Source organism: Balaenoptera borealis, assembly GCF_965194805.1.
Source record: "Balaenoptera borealis genome assembly, chromosome: 20".
Classification (NCBI taxonomy): Eukaryota; Metazoa; Chordata; class Mammalia; order Artiodactyla; family Balaenopteridae; genus Balaenoptera; species Balaenoptera borealis.
The window spans coordinates 20,750,598-20,771,852 of record NC_138879.1 but is presented as its reverse complement, the minus strand read 5'-3'; the positions used below and the strand labels follow the sequence as shown (position 1 = coordinate 20,771,852).

The 21,255-nt window shown below is 40.7% G+C and overlaps 1 protein-coding gene across 9 annotated transcripts in view; it reads right to left on the bottom strand.

The window, feature by feature from the left end:
• Positions 1 to 21,255, bottom strand: part of ATP6V0A1 (ATPase H+ transporting V0 subunit a1) — a 55,681-nt gene that overhangs the window by 20,656 nt on the left and 13,770 nt on the right. For 5 of the 9 annotated variants that reach the window (XR_014238318.1, XM_082371360.1, XM_082371361.1 and 2 more), the window contains 11 exons: positions 20,144 to 20,241; positions 19,061 to 19,189; positions 13,231 to 13,334; positions 12,790 to 12,916; positions 10,840 to 10,922; positions 10,123 to 10,216; positions 7,689 to 7,901; positions 5,104 to 5,254; positions 4,060 to 4,199; positions 3,075 to 3,232; positions 1,872 to 1,962 (listed from right to left, as the gene is read on the bottom strand). Coding sequence is in view for 8 of the 9 variants with exons in the window: in XM_082371360.1 (XP_082227486.1) it covers positions 1,872 to 1,962; positions 3,075 to 3,232; positions 4,060 to 4,199; positions 5,104 to 5,254; positions 7,689 to 7,901; positions 10,123 to 10,216; positions 10,840 to 10,922; positions 12,790 to 12,916; positions 13,231 to 13,334; positions 19,061 to 19,189; positions 20,144 to 20,241 (1,388 nt within the window). In the remaining variant the exon portion in view is untranslated. The remainder of the gene's footprint in view (positions 1 to 1,871; positions 1,963 to 3,074; positions 3,233 to 4,059; positions 4,200 to 5,103; positions 5,255 to 7,688; positions 7,902 to 10,122; positions 10,217 to 10,839; positions 10,923 to 12,789; positions 12,917 to 13,230; positions 13,335 to 19,060; positions 19,190 to 20,143; positions 20,242 to 21,255) is intronic. The other 4 variants (XM_082371367.1, XM_082371362.1, XM_082371363.1 and 1 more) reach the window with 2 other exon arrangements.

The following is a 21,255-nucleotide window of genomic DNA, read 5'->3' as shown; positions in this document are numbered from 1 at the left end:
ACCCACTCCCCACCTCCATATTATTTTGAGGCAAAGTCCAGATACTATGTCATTTTACCTGTAAATATTTCAGTATGGATCTCTAAAAGGTAAGAACTCATTTTTAAAACATGACCACAATACTGTTATCATACCCCAAAGCATTAACAATGTTTCTGTAATACCACGGAATCGTTAGTATTCAAATTTCCCCAGTTGTATCCATACTTTTTAAAATAATTCATTTATTCAAAGTGGGGTCCAGACAAGGTCTATACACCATGATTGCTTGATACAGCTTTTAAGTCTCTATAGGTTCTCCCTCCAGCTCTCCTTTTTTATTCATTACAAAAGATTTGTTGAAGAAATTGGGACGTTTATCTTGTAGATGCTCCCACAATCTGTATTTTGCTGACTGAAATCCAGTGGTGCTGTCCTTCCATCTATTTTTAAACATTAATTGCCTTATGCTTTGTCACCTAAGGCTTGGATGCCTGTAAAATTTTCCTGACAGTTCTGCCTCCACTTGGCCATCAGATTATGTTTCCTAAATCGTGACTCCGAGGCAGTCATTCCCTGTGCTAAAACCTCCCAGAACCCCTACTGTCATCTCTACGATAAAGTGCAAACTCTGTACCCTGATAAGCCAGATCTTCCACCATCTAGCCCGGCATCTTTTTTTCTGAACTGGCCTCCTCATGAAGAGCTCATCCTCGGTGACCTGTAACCTGACAACTTGTGGCTGGTTCTCTCTGCAGCCCCCAGTCTTGCCTGACGTTCTGCAACTCCAACTGCCTGATGGACATTTATACCCGGGTGTCCCACAGGCACTTTAAACTCAGTATCTACCCTGTAAGCACCAAATGAGATGTCTGCAAAAAAAACTCTGTAACTACAGAACACTGCATGTGAGATAATATTATTATTAGATTCCAAGTTACTTGAGGGCAGGGGCTGTGTGTTAGAATTATGTGTTTCCCCCAGCAGGCGCTATGCCTTGCAGACAATAGGGATTCAGTAAACATCTGTTAAATGCACATATGAAATCTTATTAAGTATCTCCAAGCCTTAGTTTCCTTATCTGTATAATACAGATAGCAGTACCTACCTGATAGAATTGTTTGGGTATAAATCAGACATGCTGAGGGCTCAGTACAGTCTCTGAGCCACAGTAAGCATTTCAGTAACATTAATTTCTATAATAATAAAAATAATTAACTTTGTATCTCCCTATGTCTATGCTTTTGCACACACTTCTCTTCACCTGTAACAATCTGAAATATTTTTCAAAGGCTAGATTAATTCCCATTTTTTTACAAGAAACTTTAATCTTTCTGGTCCATAATGATCTGCTTTTCCTCTGGAATTTTGTAATCCTTACAATCTAACGTTTAGGCTTAAATTCCACACACACCCCCGCCCCCTCCTCCCCTGTTTAAGCACATAACACAAAAGACTTGATCACACTTTACTTGCCTAAGTATTTGAAAAACAATAAAATTCTGGGATAAGTTTTTGTCTAAGTATGTAAAGATAAGAATGGAAATCTAAAATCCATAGAAAAGAGCTATTTTTCTGTTAAAACATCTGCTAAAAATAAAAACCAAACTAAGTTAAACAAAAATAAACTGGGAAGGAGTCTTGAAAATCAATCTTCCCAGAGTCAGTATTATTAGCCACTTCTAAAATAAGTAGTGCAGGAAAAATTACTTGGCTCCCCAAGGCATCTGGATCTCTTGCGGCTTGAAAGTGCTCTGGACAGATACACTGAGGCTTTCTAAAAATATGTTAACTAAAACCCAAATAACTATTTATCTTCATTTTCATTCTCTCACTTTTGGGTTTCAGTTAAAACATTTGGTGTCAGACATACAGAAAAGAAGTGCTCTTACTGGATCGATGCCAAAAGGATATGGTCCACCGAAAACTCCACGGACAGCTGGGTTCAGCTGGAGGACAGGGTTCCCCCGAACCGTCTCTTCCCTACCACGTTAGGAGAAAAGCTGCATTTAGTTTTTATTCAAGAGAGGGAAATTACTGGGGTCCAGAAACTGATTCCCAAAGAAACCACTGATACTATAGCTATTTTGTCTCTTCAATAAAAGAGGAGGGATTAGCATCACAGAGTGAGAAGGGATCAGAGATAACAAAAAGAAAAATTAAACACACGTACAGGGCTTCCCTGGTGGCGCAGTGGTTGAGAATCTGCCTGCCAATGCAGGGGACACGGGTTCGAGCCCTGGTCTGGGAGGATCCCACATGCCACGGAGCAACTAGGCCGGTGAGCCACAATTACTGAGCGCGTCCGGAGCCTGTGCTCCGCAACAAGAGAGGCCGCGATGGTGAGAGGCCCGCGCACCGCGATGAAGAGTGGCCCCCACTTGCCGCAACTAGAGAAAGCCCTCTCACAGAAACGAAGACCCAACCCGGCCATAAATAAATAAATAAAATTAAAAAAAAAAAAAAAACATGGGCTTCCCTGGTGGCGCAGTGGTTGAGAATCTGCCTGCTAATGCAGGGGACACGGGTTCGAGCCCTGGTCTGGGAAGATCCCACATGCCGCAGAGCAACTGGGCCCGTGAGCCACAACTACTGAGCCTGCGCATCTGGAGCCTGTGCCCCGCAACGGGAGGGGCCGCAATAGTGAAAGGCCCGCGCACCGCGATGAAGAGTGGCCCCCACTTGCCGCAACTAGAGAAAGCCCTCACACGAAAAATAAGAGACCCAACACAGCCATAAATAAATAAATAAATAAATAAATAAAGTATTAAAAAAAACAACAACAACTAATCTTTAAAAAAAAAAAACAAAAAAAAAACACACATACAAGACCAGATAGGGAAATCGGGGAACCCGCTTTTAACTTACAAAAAGAATCAATGTGCCTAATTTACAGTTTCAGTTCCTTAACACTGCTGAACAAATCACAAAGCACTTCCCAGGCTGCAGCATAAATAAGAGGAGACACTACATTCTTTTGGAATAGAGACAGTGTCAACAGCTTCCTAAAGAAGTGTTAGTTTACCACTTGTCTGGAAAACCAGAGCTGAACACAAAAGGAATAAGCTTAGACTTTCAGCTTCTTTGCAACTTACGTCCAATTGTATAAAGTAAACATTGGCCGCACACTCCAGGATGACCCGAAGATATTAAGAGACTTGGAAAAGCAATCATTGTAGATGAGGCCAGTGTAGATGGAGAACACTCCCATCAGCAGAATAATGTACCGTCCGCTGAACACAGTGCTAAACATCTGGGAGCCAGGAGAAAGAGGTCAATGAAATGTACTCATTAGCTGCAGCTAATGTCATGACAGTGTTATTTAGAACATACTAGACCCTTCCTCTCACACCGCTCTTACCCCATTCTGGGTCATCAGAGAGCTTGAAGTAAAGACCAAAATACAACGCTAACAAGAAATTTACTTTCACAGCACGTGACCTCTTTAGTGTTAAAATGAAAATAACTTCTCTATTCTCTAAATAGTCTCTATAACTTCTCTATAAATTCATGGATCAAAGATTTCCAGATCATAATTTTCATAATGAATGCTTGAGAAATTATAAAGTTTCAGACCAACACAGATGTAACTTAAACATTACCTCGTTCTTGAATTAAACTAGTGGTCACCAGTGGGGAGAGGCAAGGGGGGAGGGACACGATAGGGGTAAGGGATTAAGAGGTACAAACTATTATGTATAAAATAAATAAGCTACAAGGATATATTGTACAGCACAGGGAACAGAGCCAATATTTTATAATAATTATAAGTGGAGTATAATCTATAAAATTTTTGAATCACTATGTTGTACACCTGAAACTAATATGATATTGCAAATCAACTATATCTCAATAAATAAAAAATAAAAATATAATAAATACACTTCCATCAATCATGCTAGAGGAAAGACTGAATTATCCTTCTGTCTGTACAAAATTATTATAAATGTGTTGCCCTAGGAAGAGATGATGATAGTAAGCAGCCAAAGATTATAGGAGAAAAATATTAGAAATATGTCAAGAAAATAATAAAATTATCTTACGTTTCTGAGTTTCTATCAAAAATAAACAAAACATTACCTCATTCTCATTCTTCTGGGAGAGGATCCGGCTCTCCCTTAACACCATCCATACAGCAAAAAGGGTCATCAAAATGCCGTGGCCAAAGTCCCCAAACATCACAGCAAATAGGAAAGGGAAAGTGATGATGGTATATGGAGCTATAAAGAAACCGAAGAAGGAAAAAGACCAAGTACAGAAAACCGCAGCAATTCCGAACATATCACATCCCTCTCCATCATCTAAGATCAATATAAGGTGACTTATTCCCAAGCTGCTGGTCAGAGGGACTCGCAGGGGATAACTTTCACAGCAGGATCTGCACAGCCTCACAAAGCAGCTCTGGTGGCATCCCAGCTACTGCCAGCATTTTCAACAAAGAACCACACAGGAAATGAAAGTTCTGTCTCTAGCCTTGGCACCAGTGTGGTTTGTTCTTTGATTCCTTTCTCTCACCCCTGGGACACTGCTCCTGGGGCAGGCCAGCTTTCCTCCCTTGTATAGTAACCAGCTGAAAAAAGCCACTGGGTGAGTGGGAGAAAGCCCAGAACCTGGAGCAAAGCAGGTCCTGCAGAAGGCTCCCACTGAAAATGAATTCTCAGACTCTGGATTTAATCATTAGCTCTCTGAACGGAGGAGAAATCTGCCTTGTGCCTAAAATGGTCAACAACTGCTATATTTTCTCTGTCTAACCCGGAACAGGGAAGCTATTTTAAAATATCAATTACCTTGGAAAAAACTTTTTGCTTAAAGCAGTTCCAGCAAATGGTGTGCAAGAGAAAGCCAGGTGCTGTACAGCCGCGAGGGCAAAGAGAGGAACCCAATCCATGGAGCTCATTCCTATAAAACTCCTATAAAACCACCTCCTAAAGGGGTGCCACCCAGCGATAAACCTCACTCCCTGCGTCCAAACAGGCACCTCCTCACAGGAAATACACAACAGCTGAGGCCTTGACGACATCTTTAGTTTTAAGCCAATTGTGTTCAATTGCATTCAGAGTGAGGCACTGAAAGAAATAACAAAGGATAAAACCTCTAAGAGGGAAAAGATTCAAGCTTTTCTACCTGGATTTATCTCTCGGTAAGTTCCAATTCCATAAGCATCCACTATGTTCTGAAAGCCACATGTGAACTTGTTGGTTTTGTTGTAGGTTGGGGGAGTCTGGTTTGTCTGCATCCTGTTCAGGATGGAGGGCACGGTGGAGCCACTGTGTTCCTGGGAAACATAAAGCACATATTTCAGAATCAGGTCACCCTCCTAATTGTGATGGTGGTTACACAGGCATATGTATTTACCAAAACTCATCGAACAGTACACATAAAATATGTGTATTTTCTTTTATGTAAATTACATCTCAAGCTTTCCGGTCTTTGGGGAAACTGGAACTAGCTATAAAATTTACAATGAAGGATTTAAATGAAGTCTCGGGAAAACTATCCTCACCATGAAAAAAAAATTAATTCTAAAATATGTAACCAAAGAAAATGTGGTACCTCCTCTGGAGACATCCTTATCTGCCTGTCTACAAGTGTCATTGTTCTCTTCTCCTTTTATGGAGGAAGCAAAGTTATTCTCTGACTTTCTTCCTTCGCCACCTACTCTTAACTCCCTAATCCTTGTAGTCTAGCAGAGCACGCTTAGCCAAAGTGGCTGGCTCATCACCGGATCCAAAGGTCTTTTCTCTTATATGCAAGCCCCTGACACTGGAGAGCTACCTCTTCTGCTTACCAACCATGCCTTTCCTGTCTCTTTGCTGGCTCTTCCTCCCCTGCCTGTAACACTGCAGGGCCCCCAACCTTCTATTATTAGCTCCTTATTTTCTCTCTTGGAGGTCTCATGCCCTTCCAACCTCATGCATCCCATTTCTTTCATGTTGCCTTTTCTTTTGAGAACCTATCCCATTTTCTGCTTGAGATTTCCATGTGGATTTCTGTCCAGCCCCTCAATGTGACTGAAACTGAACTTATCATCTTTCTCCTATCAATAAGTTTCTCTTGCTGAACTTTTACTTCCATCAATGAAACTATTATTCTACCAGCCACCCAGCTTTGATGCCTCAGAAACATTTTTAATTTTTTCTCCTTGTATTTCTCCCGCATATTGCTAAATACCAAATATACCAATTGATACCTCCTTCAGAGTATCTCGCAAATTCATCATTATTTGCTTTGCCCATTGCCAAGTCTTACGGCAGGGGTCATTATCACTTACTGCTCTGTGTTTACAATAACCTCCTAACTGAACCCCCACTTGTAGACTCCCTCTACTCCCCAATCCAACCCAGATGCTATCAATGGATTACTCATTTTATTTTATTTATTTATTTATTTGGCCATGCCTCGAGGCATGTGGGATATGGTATCTTAGTTCCCTGACCAGGAATCAAACCTGGGCCCCCTGCAGTGGAAGCATAGAGTCCTAACCACTGGACCGCCAGGGAAGTCCCTGGATTACTCTTTTAAAACCGTTTTGATCATGTCCCTTCACTGCTAAATAACTTCCAATGTCTCTCCACTCCCTCTGGGATAAAATTTAAACCCACTAACCTGGTATTAAAAACCCTTCATGGGACTTTCCTGGTGGCGCAGTGGTTAAGAATCCGCCTGCCAATGCAGGGGACACGGATTCGAGCCCTGGTCCGGGAAGATCCCACATGCCGCGGAGCAACTAAGCCTGTGCGCCACAACTACTGAGCCTGCGCTCTAGAGCCCGCGAGCCACAACTACTGAGCCCGTGTGCCACAAGTACTGAAGCCCACGCGCCTAGAGCCCGTGCTCCGCAACAAGAGAAGCCACCGCAGTGAGAAGCCCACGCACCACACGAAGAGTAGACCCTGCTCGCCGCAACTAGAGAAAAGCCCGCACGCAGCAACGAAGACTCAACAGAGCCAAAAAATAAATGAATAAATAAATTTATTAAAAAAACAAAACAGAAAAAAACAACCCTTGACAATTAGGTTCCAGTCTCCCTGATCTAGGTTTGCCTCCTGCTCTTTCGGCTCACCCATTACGATCCCTGTTCTGGCCCAACCACACATGGTCACACTGTATTTCCTGCCTTTGTCCATACTGTTTTCTTCTCATTGTTGCCAGTCGACATCTTACCCATTCTTCAAAGCCCTGAGTAAATGCCACCTTCTTGAAGCTTTTTCTGATCATCCTAGTTGGAAAAGCTAGCGCCTTCCTTCCCTCCACACACATAAACTACTCTTAGCCCAGACTGTGTTGTATGCACATCAGCCTCTTAGAATAAGTCGTAAGATACTTGAAGGCCTATTTTTTACATCTCTGTACCTCCTGGACCCTAGATCAGTGCTTTGGATAGGGCAGTAGCTCTAATTAACTACTAAATGGAACTGCGAGGGATATATTATGGAACTAGTCTAATGGACAGAGAGAGTGGATCAGGAAATTGATGTTCTGATGTTGAGCCACCCTGAAGGATCATGGGTATGTGACCAAATCATTTAATCTCTTTTTCAACTGCAATTTCTACATTTGGAAAATAAGCATATACGAAATGTATTGTCAGGATACAAGATGAGTATATTAAAGAACTCTGAGACTAAAAATGTAATTGGTTCATGTTACTATGGACGGGAACCGCTCTTCCTGGCCGTAGGCTGCACTGCTAGCTGTGGGGGACTCACCGTGCCCCTTCTGAGCGCAAACTGGATGGAGTCAAGGTCAGTGACGGGGCACCAGACCTCCGCAATCAGGCACTTCTGGGTCACATCTATGTTGCACAGGTTCAAAGTGTGGTAGATGGCCTTCATCTTCCGCACTTTGATGAACCAGACGCGGATGTTCTTAGCAGCTGCCTGCAGAACCCTCTGGCGGTGATCCTCCGTTTGATTCAGAACCTTTTGGGAGAGAAAGGAGCAGACAGGGACCCTTCTAACACCAGTCTTAGATTTCAGGATATGAAGGCAAAGAGGCACAGCTTTCTGAGAAGGGCAGGTGGGGATCTGGGTTTTTTCTTCCTCTGGCTAGAATTTTCTCTTTTTTTTTTTTTTTGGCCAAATTATAAGAAATTAGAGTTCCAATGACTAACATTCATATTCATTTAGCTTCAAGCTGAAGCGAAACCTGAGAAAATGGTTTTTAGCTTTTCTCTCTAAATTTAATCTTACCACGAAATCCACAGCAGAACAATGTAGGTCACCGGCTTTTATCTGGCTCACGAAAGAGCAATGACCTTCCATGTGGAGCCTGTCAAAGAAGTCAGCATCACAGGCCCAGGAGCTGACCAAGCTGTCAAATCCCTACTTAAGAACAGCAAGCTGCAGAACGCCCTGAACATGAGCCAGCCTCAGGGACTGGGGGGACAGAGGCACTGCTGAACACCAGCATTTGCCTCTGCTGAGAGAGGCTGCCTGCCGGGGGGAGGAGACACCACGGCCTTTAGAGGGGATTTACACCGCCACATACCACAGTCGGCACGGAGCAGATAAGGCTTGATTCTTCTGTCAGGCTTCTTTTCCCCCCAAGAAGCCTGATCCTTTGGAAACCAGTACAGAGTTCCCTCGGAGGAATCACATTGCCAAGAATAGAGTGGGAGGAAGGGCCAGGAACAAACACTTTACATTCCACTGCCTTGTTTATCACCAAGTATTTAAGATTTCTATAGCAGAAGAGGGGCTAAGCCAAAATTGGGCAAGCACCCCACCATTCACACTTGCGCATGAGAATCTACCTTAAATCTCCACATTTGTTTGAAGAGGAAAAAACTATACGTTAATCATTTTAGCTCAAGTCTCCATCATAGCTGGCTTTTCAAGTCAGTATGGGAAAGAAGTCGCCACTGCTCCCTGAGAAACTGTCTTGGGCCGTAGAAAGTAACTTCCAGGAGAGGTTTTTTTTTAAAAAAAAAAAAAAGCCATGTTATGCTAGGGAAACTCTTGTATCACTTGAGAATAAAGGAACAAAGCTACTTTCTTTCCTGGTTGTTGACAATTTCACAATTACTATTTAAACTTCTGGAAGGATGCTAAATAGACTTGCAAGCAATGTTCTATTTGCTTTTCTCTTTCCCCACCAGCCCACGCCCACACATCTCATTCCTTGGTATTCAATCCCTTTTAAAATTTTACTTCACACAGTTTGGTGTTTTAAAAATCAGATTCTAGTCATTTATAACGACTATTGCACATGCTCTTCAAAATCTACCACAAGCCTACCTCATAAGGCGGGGGTAGAACAGTCCTAGAACCCAGAATGTACTAGTATGGTTTATCACCCACCAGCAGTTCTAAAAAATCTCTTCCCTTGGTTAAACAGGTAAGTGTATCTGAAAGGAGCTGGCAACAGGTCAAGTCGGTGGGTCATGTACAAAGGGGGTCGGAGGAAAAGATGAGAAAGGATGCTGAAATGGAAGTTACAACGTATCTCTTGACAATTTGCCACTGCTGGAAAGAACTGCCTTTGGGATTAAGTATGTTTACTAATGTTTCAAGGGGGCAATCATCACATCCTTTCAATAGGGAGCAAAGCTCCAACTGGGCACCCTTTTCCTTCCATGTGTGCATAAATCACGACTCCCTACTTAGAACCCCGTGACAACCATGGTGTGTGCAAACCACACACACTGCAATTTGGTAAACGTTTCTTCTTGGGTACAAGACTTATACCAGGACTCACTGGCTAGACTCTGTGGTTCAGATTCAAGGTGACCAGAAGGATACACACCAAGCTGTTAAGAGTGGCTGCTCTGGAGACAGTGTGTGTGAGGCAGAATTGACTTGATATGTACTCCTATGTTATTTGATTTTTTTCTTAACTAAGCATACTTTACTATAGAAATATCTCAGACTCATGAGGAGGGGGACTGAATACTCTAGGCAACAACGATTTCAGATGCATAGCACCCCTGTCTTATTTGAAGATGATTCATGCCATTTTTAAGTCATTCCCCATGAGAGCTGGGGAAAAGTTTCAGGGAATGAATTAAAAATAGCAAAAAAAGAAATGTATCCTGGGCTGCTGCAGGTGCCTAAAAAACTAACTGTTCGTGTTTCAAGGAAGAAGAATGGTCTTCTACCGTAGTATTTCACAAAAACAAATTCCCTCCAGGCCTCTGTGTACCATTTGGAGATCGTCAATCCTGGTATTAACTCCAGAAGCCATCTCCTTCCTCTCCTGTGGCGTCTCAGGACAGGGATAGAGTGAGGCCCGGAACCTGGAATGTGCAGACACAGCCTGAGAAACACTGAAATTCCTTAACGTAGCCAATTTAAGTAATCTCAGAAAGTAATGTTAACTTACTAGAAGGACCCAAACCGGATTAGTTCAGACTGATGCACTAATCAATAATAATTATTTATGGGAAGGAGCCTACAGATAGAGCAGCAACATTTGAACTGTTTTGACATTCTGTGTAGCTATTAAATTCCTTTAGATTAAAAAAAAAAAAAGAAAAAGAAACGGTGATACAAATTACATTATAAATTGCTGGAGAAAAATGGCATGGAAAAAAGATCTCATGGGCAGAATTTCAGAAGAGTTTAAGGGCACAGTGCCTATGGTACACTGCTAGGTATGAAGACCCATTGTCCCAGAACAATGTAGAATTTATAAATCATGAGTCCTAATTACTTTTTCTAAGAAAAGGAAATTGTGATTTTGACAGCCTAAAAAAATAAACTTAGGCCATTTCTCATTGTTTAAAATAACCTTAACATTATTAAAAGATATATTCACCGTGTCAAGGTGGACTAACAGGGTTTGTGTTTCTCTATTCTCTAGGCTTAACAATAGTTAGGTGGCTTGGATGCACCCTCGGGGGAGGCGCCTTCCTCTTACCCTTCACAGATCTTCTTGACTCTGTTTTTCAGCTGATCGCCTTGGAAGAAAATGATGAACACAGACTTGTGCACGTAGTCTCCCTAGGCCCCAAACCAAAAACCAAGAATTCAGACTTATAATCCAGAAGAAAACTTCTTAAGTAACTTACTTTCTTGGTGATATAGAAACAACTGGCATCTTTTAAGGGTATGGCAACTGTGTATTTTAACCATTATCCTCAAACCATTTCTTAAGCTCCACTACGAGAACATTTGCCCTGTAATCTCTGATTCGCAAAAATCTTTCTGTACTTGTTTTTCAACTCAACCAGGAGACTGACACGGATGCAAAGATGATTCTCCTCTTAGCAGAATTTAGCCCTACTTACCAATTCAACTTTAAACTGAATAAATCTTATATTGCCTAAATGACGTAAGTACAGAGAAGAGGAAAGAGAAGGAAGCCATTCCTGCCTATTCCCATGCTTAGAAACTCCAGATAAAGGGGACTGAATAACTACAAGGAACTGAGTAGTTGGGAAGAATGTTGATGTAGAATCTCATGATTCATGCCAATTTACACCTTAGGGGGCAGGGAGGAAGGCAATCCATTCCAAATACCAAGTTTATACCTGAAGTATGAGGCAAAGACTAGAAGGAAAGATCAGGAAAATAAGCTATAGTGGGTGTCAGCCAGGATTGTCTCTGGTTGCCTGTATTTTCTCCTATTCCTATAGAGCTTTTATTACAGGAAAACAAACAAAATTACAGAAGGATAAAGAGGGAAGAAGAGTGAAGGAGTGAAGAAAGTAAGGCTCAAGAGTCTGAAATTCCTAAGTTCTCTAGGAATAAACTGGAGCACATTCTTTGTGCAGCTGCTCTGCTGTAGATATCCAGACCCTCCCTTACTCAATTTGTTGATAAAATAATGTTTCTGTTGCCCAGGAACTTGGCTGAATATTCCTGAGAACAGCTCCACACTAGGTGTGATTGCTGACTACAATGTCTCTACAACCCAAGGACAGCCTTCAGTAAGACTATAACACTGCTCCTCAGTGTAAGGAGACACTCACCGTAACCTAAGTGTCACCACACTCCTACTCGGTACCGAGGAGAAGATCCATTTACCAGGATCATTTCTAGTTGTATGACCCACCGACTCTGAGAAGCCTCATAATTCAACCTCTCTTCTTAGGTAGAAAAAAGAATACTAATTTAAGAAACCCAAAAGACACTTGAGAACATAAAAACCAACTCCAGGTTTCTAAATAATACTAATACCAAAGTGAAATAAATTTTTTGCAGAACATTTAATCTTCTTTGCTTGTCACCCCTGAAATTAGGACTCACCATTCTAAATGTAGGTTTATGCTAAGAACTCTGTCCCATTATGTCAAATGCCAAGATGCTAAGCTATTCCTACTTTCCAAAGCATTGGGTGGGGAAGATCATCCCATCTTGTACAATATAAATCTTTAAACTAAGTTCCTAAAACTCCCAACAAACAAGTAGACAAAAAACCTTACCAATTAAAGTTTCATCAACTTATAAAGATCACAGTTTAGGAAATCTCTCCTCTTTTTACATATAGATGTTACCAGACTTGGAACTAGATGTCTTGCTTTAAGTTAATTTTCATAGAAAGTTAAATTTCTTTTGGTCCCAGATAAGTAACAGAAAACATATAAAGCTAAAGTTTAAAATAACTGGAAAAAACATACTTCTAATCAAAATAATACCTACATGGGTAAAGCTTGAAAATATATATGTACACGTCACATATACATTGTATGTACACATATGATGGAGGTAAAGAGGAAAAGAGCAGTCCTTCAAATTCATAGATCAAAGCAGAGTAAACCTAAGGGCTCCTCCATGGGAGGGTCAGATTCAGGTGGCACCTGCTGCATTACTACTCTGAGCTCCCTTTACAAGACCTACTCCATGAGATGCAATTTCCTTGTCTTACAGTCACAGGATCCTCCAGGGGGTTCTCGATTTCAGCCTGCCGCAGGAACACATTCCCCCGGCACACCCGCCAAAGCATGCGCTCAAAAGTAGGGATGCGCTCCCGGTTAATCACACCAGCCACGAAGCTGTGGGGAGAAGAGCCAGATTGGGAACTATTCCACGCCACGGTATGGGAGGAAAGTGAGAGCAGGGGGCAAAGACGCCAAACAGGAGAATATGCATTGCTATGTCAAAAGGGCTGCCAAAGTCTGATTCCTGGACTCAGCAGAGGGTTCACAGAACAACTCAGGAACCGAATCCAAAGCGACTCAGCAACATTTCGCAATGGGTTCAGAAGAGAGGGCATCCTGGAAGCAGTGAATGCCCAGCCTCACTGCTCTTTTGAAAAGCAAAAATGAACATGACCCCACTGAGTACAGAGGATTGAAGTGGTACATACCCAAGTCTTAAAGGCGTGCCTCTTCCCATCTCACTTGGCTCCAAGAGGGATGAGGATTCTTCCAACAGGTCTGGATCCGCCATCTGCTGATGATGCAATTCAGCCTGAATTCACAAATCAATTAATATCTAATGAAAATAGTTAGTGGCATGCAGGGAACGAGGAACCAGGAGATAAGTTCAGAAAATAAAGATGAAAAAAAAAAAAAAAAAAACACCAAAAGAGAAGACATACCTACAAAAAGAAGACAAAAAGAACAGGGGAAGAAAACAAACGAAAGAAACAAGAGGTAAAGGAAGCAGAATTGCCCCAGTAAAGCATCTGGGGAAATGGTTTTAGAAATAAGGAATAAAGGAAAAAACATTCAATGATGGTAACACCTGTATAAATCTGTTACTTGGTGGAAACCATTTTTTCTCTTATGTTTCCCTGAATGAGCCATGAAAGTACCAAGAAATACCTTTGCATATGGATAGGAGCTGAAGTGTTTCTTCCTTTTGAGCAAAAACAAGGCAGCTCTGCAGATACATTCAACACTAACTTTCCAGGCAGCTACAAGCTAGAATTTTCTCTGGGTAAGAATGCAAAAGATGGAGACTCTCTTTCTAAGGAAGAAAGCAAGGCGTTGTCACCGTCTTGAACAGGAGAAAGATAGAAGGGGCATCTCCAGATTTCTAAGTCTTCTATGCTCTTAAAAATTCAGAACATGAGAACTTTCAGCATGACCACTGTAAAAAATGCTCCAAACCATGGGATTTAAAGAGTATTTCTTTGTCCAAAAGGATAAGAAGCACAACAGCTGGGCAGGCATGAGCCTCCATTGCATCAATAAAGGGAAGGAAAAGTGAAAACATATCTGAATGTCCTAGTTTCTGACCAGGAATCTAGGAATATTAAAAAGTTCACGTAGGCTTTACAGTTTAAGGATTCTTGAGAACATAGCTTAAGCCAACAATCTAAATCAAGTGAAGAAAAAGTGACAGACAATAAGCCAATATAGAGCACGTGGACTAGTTTGACTGTTTAGATTTAAAATGATTTCCACCATGACAGTTTATACAATAAAATGAAGGAGGAGCAGGACCTTCTCAGATGTAGGTCTACATTTCCTAGCCTCTCTCTTCATAATACATCTTACCACCTTTCCTCTCATCAGGAAGGAGAAGCTACCCTAAAAAATGAAGGCCAACTGACTTCGCTGACTGACCTCCCCAACTTCAATATCCATGCACTACGTGTTTGACCAAAGATTAGAAGTAAGCCAGAATAATCTTCCTTTTCAAAAGCAAAACTAAACAAAAAATCAGGAGAATTTTTCTCTATCATTTTCACTCTAAATTTCAATTTGATTCTATTTCTGTCAACCCCACTATCAAAAAAAATGCCACGTGGGAACCCCTCTTGATGAAGTCATAGGACCATAAATGTAAAGTCAAAGGGTGGGGGGGTGGGGAACTGAGTATAAACCAGATGATAAGTCTGAAAGTCTAAACAAGTGAAAGCAATTGTTTGGGAAGTAAATTCTAGAAGCAGGATCTACTCTCAACAACCAAAAGGAAAAAAAAAAAAAAAAAAGGAAGGATAGGCACTGGGTACACCAGAAGTGCAGAGAAATACTGTCATGAGATTTGGAAAACTTTAAGATGAGATAATGGGGGCACAGGTTACCACTTGCTCTCAAATGGAAGCTTAGGGGGCTCTTTTTGTTTCTACTTAAAATCAGATCAGCTGACTGCAAGCCACAGGCAACTTGTTTTGAGGATCCAGGTGACTACTGCATTTCAACTTGCTCTTAGGATGTCCCTTGCCAAAAACCAGTGAAACTGACTACTACCCACAAGCCTCCTGTCTACTTCCCTACATGATTCACAAGACCTGGTTTACGTAAACCATAAAGATCAGACTCGGTGCAAACATATGTGCTCTAAAGGGGAAAACTGATGGAACAGCAAGTAGTGTTTAGCAACTAGACTACTCCAAAGAGTATATCCAGAATTCTCTGGGAATTAAAAAAACAAAAAAAAAACCCAGCAGAATTAAAATTAAATAGAAATTTGCAATAATATTCTAATTAATAATTTCACTATTTCATACTTAAGAATCCTAAGTCTTAGAGATGAAAGTTAAAATTTTTCAAATGAAATAATTGTGCCTGATGAGAAACTAGATGTCCACAACCAATAACTGAGGGCCTTTAAAGCAATATTGAAAACCATGTTATCAAGTATCTAAATACTAATCTGGGTTCTCTAATAAAAGTACTGCCAAGGTTCTTCTAAATTACTTGCTATGCCCTCTGATTTACCCCTTCCCCCAATCAGAATACTAAAACCATGCCTTGAAAAAGGAAGTAGCAGAACTTCAGTAGTTCTATTTCTACACTTCAGTATAAGCAGCACATCCAGTTCAAGCTACATTACCAAGAGCAAACACTTCCGTTTCCATCTACATTGAGAAAGAAATTACATTTCTTCACCTAAGGTATTCACTCGAGCCCCAAAGGAGATGGCAGATGGGAAAGAAAAGTAAAGAAAGCAGATGGATGGAAAACTCAGAAGGAAAGGAAGGCAGGGATCTGCATGCCATTAACCATTACTTTTCCAGTCTTCTTTACGCTCTCATATGTTATGGTGCTTATGGTAAAAGATGCAGAGAAATCTCTCCAGCTCTTACAGTTCTTCATAAGCAAGAAGACTGAGAAAAGGATAATCATTAACAAGTCATTTTAAATGCTCTGGATAAGAAATGGCTAAATCAAATTTGTAATTATTGTAAATCATAAGAATATTCAATATATGTTTACTTCTCCCTTTCTACACACTTGGCCAATCATAACCCCTATGCCTGGAGATGCAAAGAATCATCTTCTGATTTAGCCATTTTCTGCTAATTCATTATTGTAAATTACTGATCATATTCACCAAATTACATTAAAAAGAAGGGTTTAAAATTGGTAGTGTTTCAGGCCATTTGCAAACATTATAATCTCAGGCATGGAAGAAAGTCTCATGAAATTCTACATCTCTGAGATTTGAGGGCCCCAAGTTTCCTTATCTCTTGCATTAAGTAAAGCGTGCACTCGCATGTGCAGACGTGCTTAACTCTGTGAGGCCTTGTCTCCTATCATGGCAGTGACAGCTGAGCCTGCTGTATGGCCACAGCAGGGCAGGGGCTAGTGAAAGGGACCTGGCTGAGACTAAGAGCTAATGGTAAGAGTGGGCAAGACACTGACTGGGCACTAGTAGAGAAGAGGAGGAGTGGTGCTTGCCGGAAGACTCCTCACAGGGGAGTGGCAGGGACTGATGACGAAAGCAACAGAAGAACCGCTCACAGCCAAGGCCTCGTGCTCAAAAGTACTTCCAGAGATTAAAAACAAATGTTCTGCATGAGTAGGAGGGGGAAAACAATGCAAAATGGATAGGGCGTGAAGGTCATGTCTGCCTTCTCAGGATGGCTATTTCATGTTTAGACCTATTAATCACAAAGAAAATTCCTAAACCCATAGCTACAATTTAAAAATCTTAAAAAAAAAAAAAAAAAATCTTATATCATCTTTCCAAGTGGTTCCTCTTATTTTTTAAAAAAATTTTTATTGGAGTATAGTTGATTTACAATGTTGTGTTAGTTTCTGCTGTACAGCAAAGTGTATCAGTTATACACATACATGTATCCACTCTTTTTAAGATTCTTTTCCCATACAGGTCATTACAGAGTACTGAGAAGAGTTCCCTGTGCAATACAGTAGGTCCTTATTAGTTATCTATTTTATATATCCTCTTATTTTGTCTTTACTATTTTTTTAATTATAAAATTAACAGTTTAAAAAACTATTTCCATTAAGGGAGTCCATTTGTCAGTCTTTATTCAGAATTTCTACCAGAATGAACTAGACTAGGAAGCCTATCCCAATCCTTAAACTCAGGAGGTTATGAAAAACATTTTCATACATCTCAGCAAAAACCCGGCAGTAAACTAAAGGCTATATCAAAAGGGAAAGAAAGAGGGGAGAGGGTAAAAGAATTAAGTCCCAAATAATGATAAAAGTAACTGAGCTTTGACCTTGAGGCCAGATTTACTTTGGATCTGTGGGCAGCAGCTCGGACATGTATAGAAAAGCACACATCTGTGTGCATAGGGAGGCACTGTGTTCAGGGATGTTTCCTTATACGAGTAAGTGACATATTTCTTGAACACAGGGACCATGTCTTACCCATCTTATGCTTTACAAACAGTAGGTGCTCCTCAAATGCTCTGTGAATTAATGAGTATAAACACAATAATGTTTTCACAGTGAGTACACTGGAATTCCAGATTATTTGTTCATCAAAACCATTGGGCATAAGTGGCCATGCCTGTTGCAAAAGACCTGAAACACCTGGAAAGAGTTAATCACACCGTCCCACACCCTTTAATGTGATATCGGGGACTGGTGAAAGAAGTTACCATCAGTCTCAAAATTCTCAACTCAGTGAGCAAACTGAATATTCACACCAACCCTCTCCTGGTATGTAGCCAGATCCTGATTCTCAGGAAGACTGGGCAATTAAATTCCTATGAGCTTTTCTCCTTCCCCTGGCTCCAACAGAGCCTTTTAATTAGCATGGCTTCTCTGAGTCAAATCCTTAGTTACTAAGGAATGTATCACATTTCAGCTGACTTTCTCTAGCCCCGTGGTTCTCACACTAGCATGCTTCAGAATCACCTTGTGAAAACAGACTGCTGGGCTGGGTACCACCCTCAGAGTTTCTGATTGAAAAAGTCTCGCGTGAGGACTGAAAATTTGTATTCTGACAAGTTCCCAGGTGAGGCTGACGTTGCTAGTTGGCAACCCCCTGCTCCAGGCTAAAGAACTAGTGAGAGTTATTCTTTCCTCAAAAGACAGAAATTAAAAGTAAAACTGAGGACATATAAGATGCTAACTAAAATGGGCCTTCTATTTTTCAAAAGCTTTGCTAATTTTTGTTGTTGTTGAGCAAAGGAAATAAAGAACTTAGGGGAAGGTACACTGAAGAGTGACTGCGACAATCTCTGAAATGTCTGATGTTGTTAATCTGGTGGCAAAGACGCCTACTGAAAAGAGAGTTACCCTTATTTTAGGCCATCAGAAAAAGCATGTCCAGGCTGAAAGCTAAGACTCCTCCCCAGGTTTAATTAGGAGAAGGAAGCCTTCTGAAAGCCTTATTCCAATCCTTTCCATGGGATCACCTCAGCAAGCTGTCACCTGGCAACTTAGTCACCTACATTTTTAATCCAGGAACTTATTAACATTTTTTCCCTACAAGGTAATAAAGTTGAGTTTATATGAAAATCCAGGAATTTCAAACAGGCATCCTACCAATTTTCCAAACAACATAAAGAAAAGCTCTTGAAAAATTAAGTGTGATGTGCAATCTGGAGTACTTAAAAATGTGCTCAAAGGTTGACAAGCAAACATAGAGGATAAAAATTAAAATTTAACGATAAAAGGTTTGGAGATTAAACCTTTGTTATAATTTCATGTTTAACTGTTTCCTGTTGCTTCAACTTTAAGCATATACTTACCTTAAAATGTAAAAATTTCATCTAACTATGTTTATACAACTACTTTAGGGTTCCTTTCCCCATCTTGAGATGAAAAATTGCTGAAAATGCGAAAATATACAAAACCATGGCTGGCTGTGTACTGCATGAAAAATGGAACATAATCTGACATTTCTTCAACTAAAACAGGGTGTAGAAATGGTATTGCTTTCAAACTAGCAAATTAAAATAATTATTGGAATAAAAATATGGCCCACTTGTGCTGGTGTAATATCAGCTGCTCAAATATTAAAAGAAACAATAGTCTGACCTCATCGAAAAACTGTTGAGTTTTGCGAAGTATAAATTTTAATTCAGTCAGTTCCAGGAAATTTCTCTTCAGAGCTTCCTGGTTTGTGTTGATTTCCTTCAGTTCATTTTCAATCTTCTCAAAATTGGCCTACAGAAACAACAACAACAACAAAAAAACGAATTTACTCAAAGGAAGCTCAAAATGCTTGCTCTGAAAGACAGATGAATTCATCCATCCCAGGGAACGCTCGCCACCCAAACGGTTCAAAGGTATCTTTGAACAACACAGCAAGTACAGTCAGCCCTCCGTATCCTTGGGTTCCATACCTGCGGATTCAACTAACCATGGTTCGAAAATATTTGGGGAAAAAAATTTTCCAGAAAGTTCCAAAGAGCAAAACTTGAATCTGCTGCCCACCAGCAACTATTTACCCAGCATCTACATTGTATTTACAACTACTTACATAGCATTTACATTGTATTAGGTATTATAAGTAATCCAGAGATGATTTAAAGTATACGAGAGGATGTGCATAGGTTATATGCAAATACTACAGCTATTTTATATAAGGGACTTGAGCATCGGCAGATTTTGGTATCCGAGGGAAGGCCTGGAACCAATCCCCCTCAGATACTGAGGGACAACTGTATTGTGTTTTTACCAGGGCAATTTTCTTTATGAAAACTTTTTTGCTTAAAACCGTCTTTGTCTATAGATTCTGTTGTACACTTGGTTAAATTCCTCAGGGGACTTCGGATAGATAAAATAATTATTGAAAAGTTAATGAAAGGCTATTCATTTAGCCTATGAGATTAATAAATTACTGGATAAATTAACATTGATCCAATAAAGTTTCAATAAGCCAATAAACATTTATTTAGTCACATGCGATAGTATTTGAGATACCACAGTGTTTTTTATACCATATAAAAGCAAATTCATTTTAATCCCATCCACAAGAAACTTGCAATTAATAGACAATGCTGTTGCAATCAACAGACAAGGACAGCAAGAATTATTCTACTCTCCAACTACTCAGGAAATTACTTTATGCATTTAAATAGAAAGAAACTTATCTGCTTCCTCAGAAGAATTGTTTACCTCTAAGTCAATCATGTCCCGGGGGAAGGGCACCTCTGGGTTTTCGCCAGTGTCCATAATTGGGATATTGGCTTTCCTTATCTCTTTCTCAACAAATCCTAGAACGACAGAATCAAAACATTCATGTCTAGCTGCACATGTCTGGAATTGCCAATACTTGAGGAAAGGGCTTCCCTGGTGGCGCAGTGGTTGAGAATCTGCCTGCTAATGCAGGGGACACGGGTTTGAGCCCTGGTCTGGGAGGATCCCACATGCCGCGGAGCAACTAGGCCCGTGAGCCACAACTACTGAGCCTGCGCGTCTAGAGCCTGTGCTCGGCAACAAGAGAGGCTGCGATAGTGAGAGGCCTGTGCACCGCGATGAAAAGTGGCCCCCGCTTGCCGCAACTAGAGGAAGCCCTCGCACAGAAACGAAGACCCAACACAGCCAAAAAAAAAAAATACTTGAGGAAAAAAATAATAAGACCCCAAACCTGGCTAAAAAGAGCTTCGTTCTAAGAAAGCCACTTTTACATAAAAAAGGCAGATCGTGTAAATCCTTTTTTCTCCACATTCCTCTTCCTCCTACCCTAGTTCTCTAAAGCATAGCTACCCCAAACTGGCTTATCATCCCACTACTGTCTTCTTTCCCTCTTCTGATATTAAAACTGGTCCTCATCTGTGTCAGCTCTCTACCCTTTGTGACTTCTACTGTATGACGGTTCTGGTCACAGATACTGTTGGCAGAGAAGAGCTACAGAAGAGTGCGATTCAGTAGAATATTTGAAACTTAGCACACTAGTGAGACAACTCCAGCCTACATGGGTTTCATTAAATGTGAAAACAGGTCAGTTTTGACTTAAAAAATACAAAAAACAACGCACAGAATAAGGCCCCAAAACACCAGAAGAGAAAAGTGTTTCAGGTGATAACTACTGACTTAGTTTTTAGCACGGGGACTAAATTCACCTAACAGCTAACTGAAAGCTGGCATAGTATAGTAGCAAGATCTTGGATTTTGAAGACAGACAACCTGGATTCAAACACTGATCCCATCATGACAGCTTACGTTCTTGGGCAAGTCACTTAACCTCTCTGATCTTTGGTTTCTTCGTTTACTAAATATGGGTACTA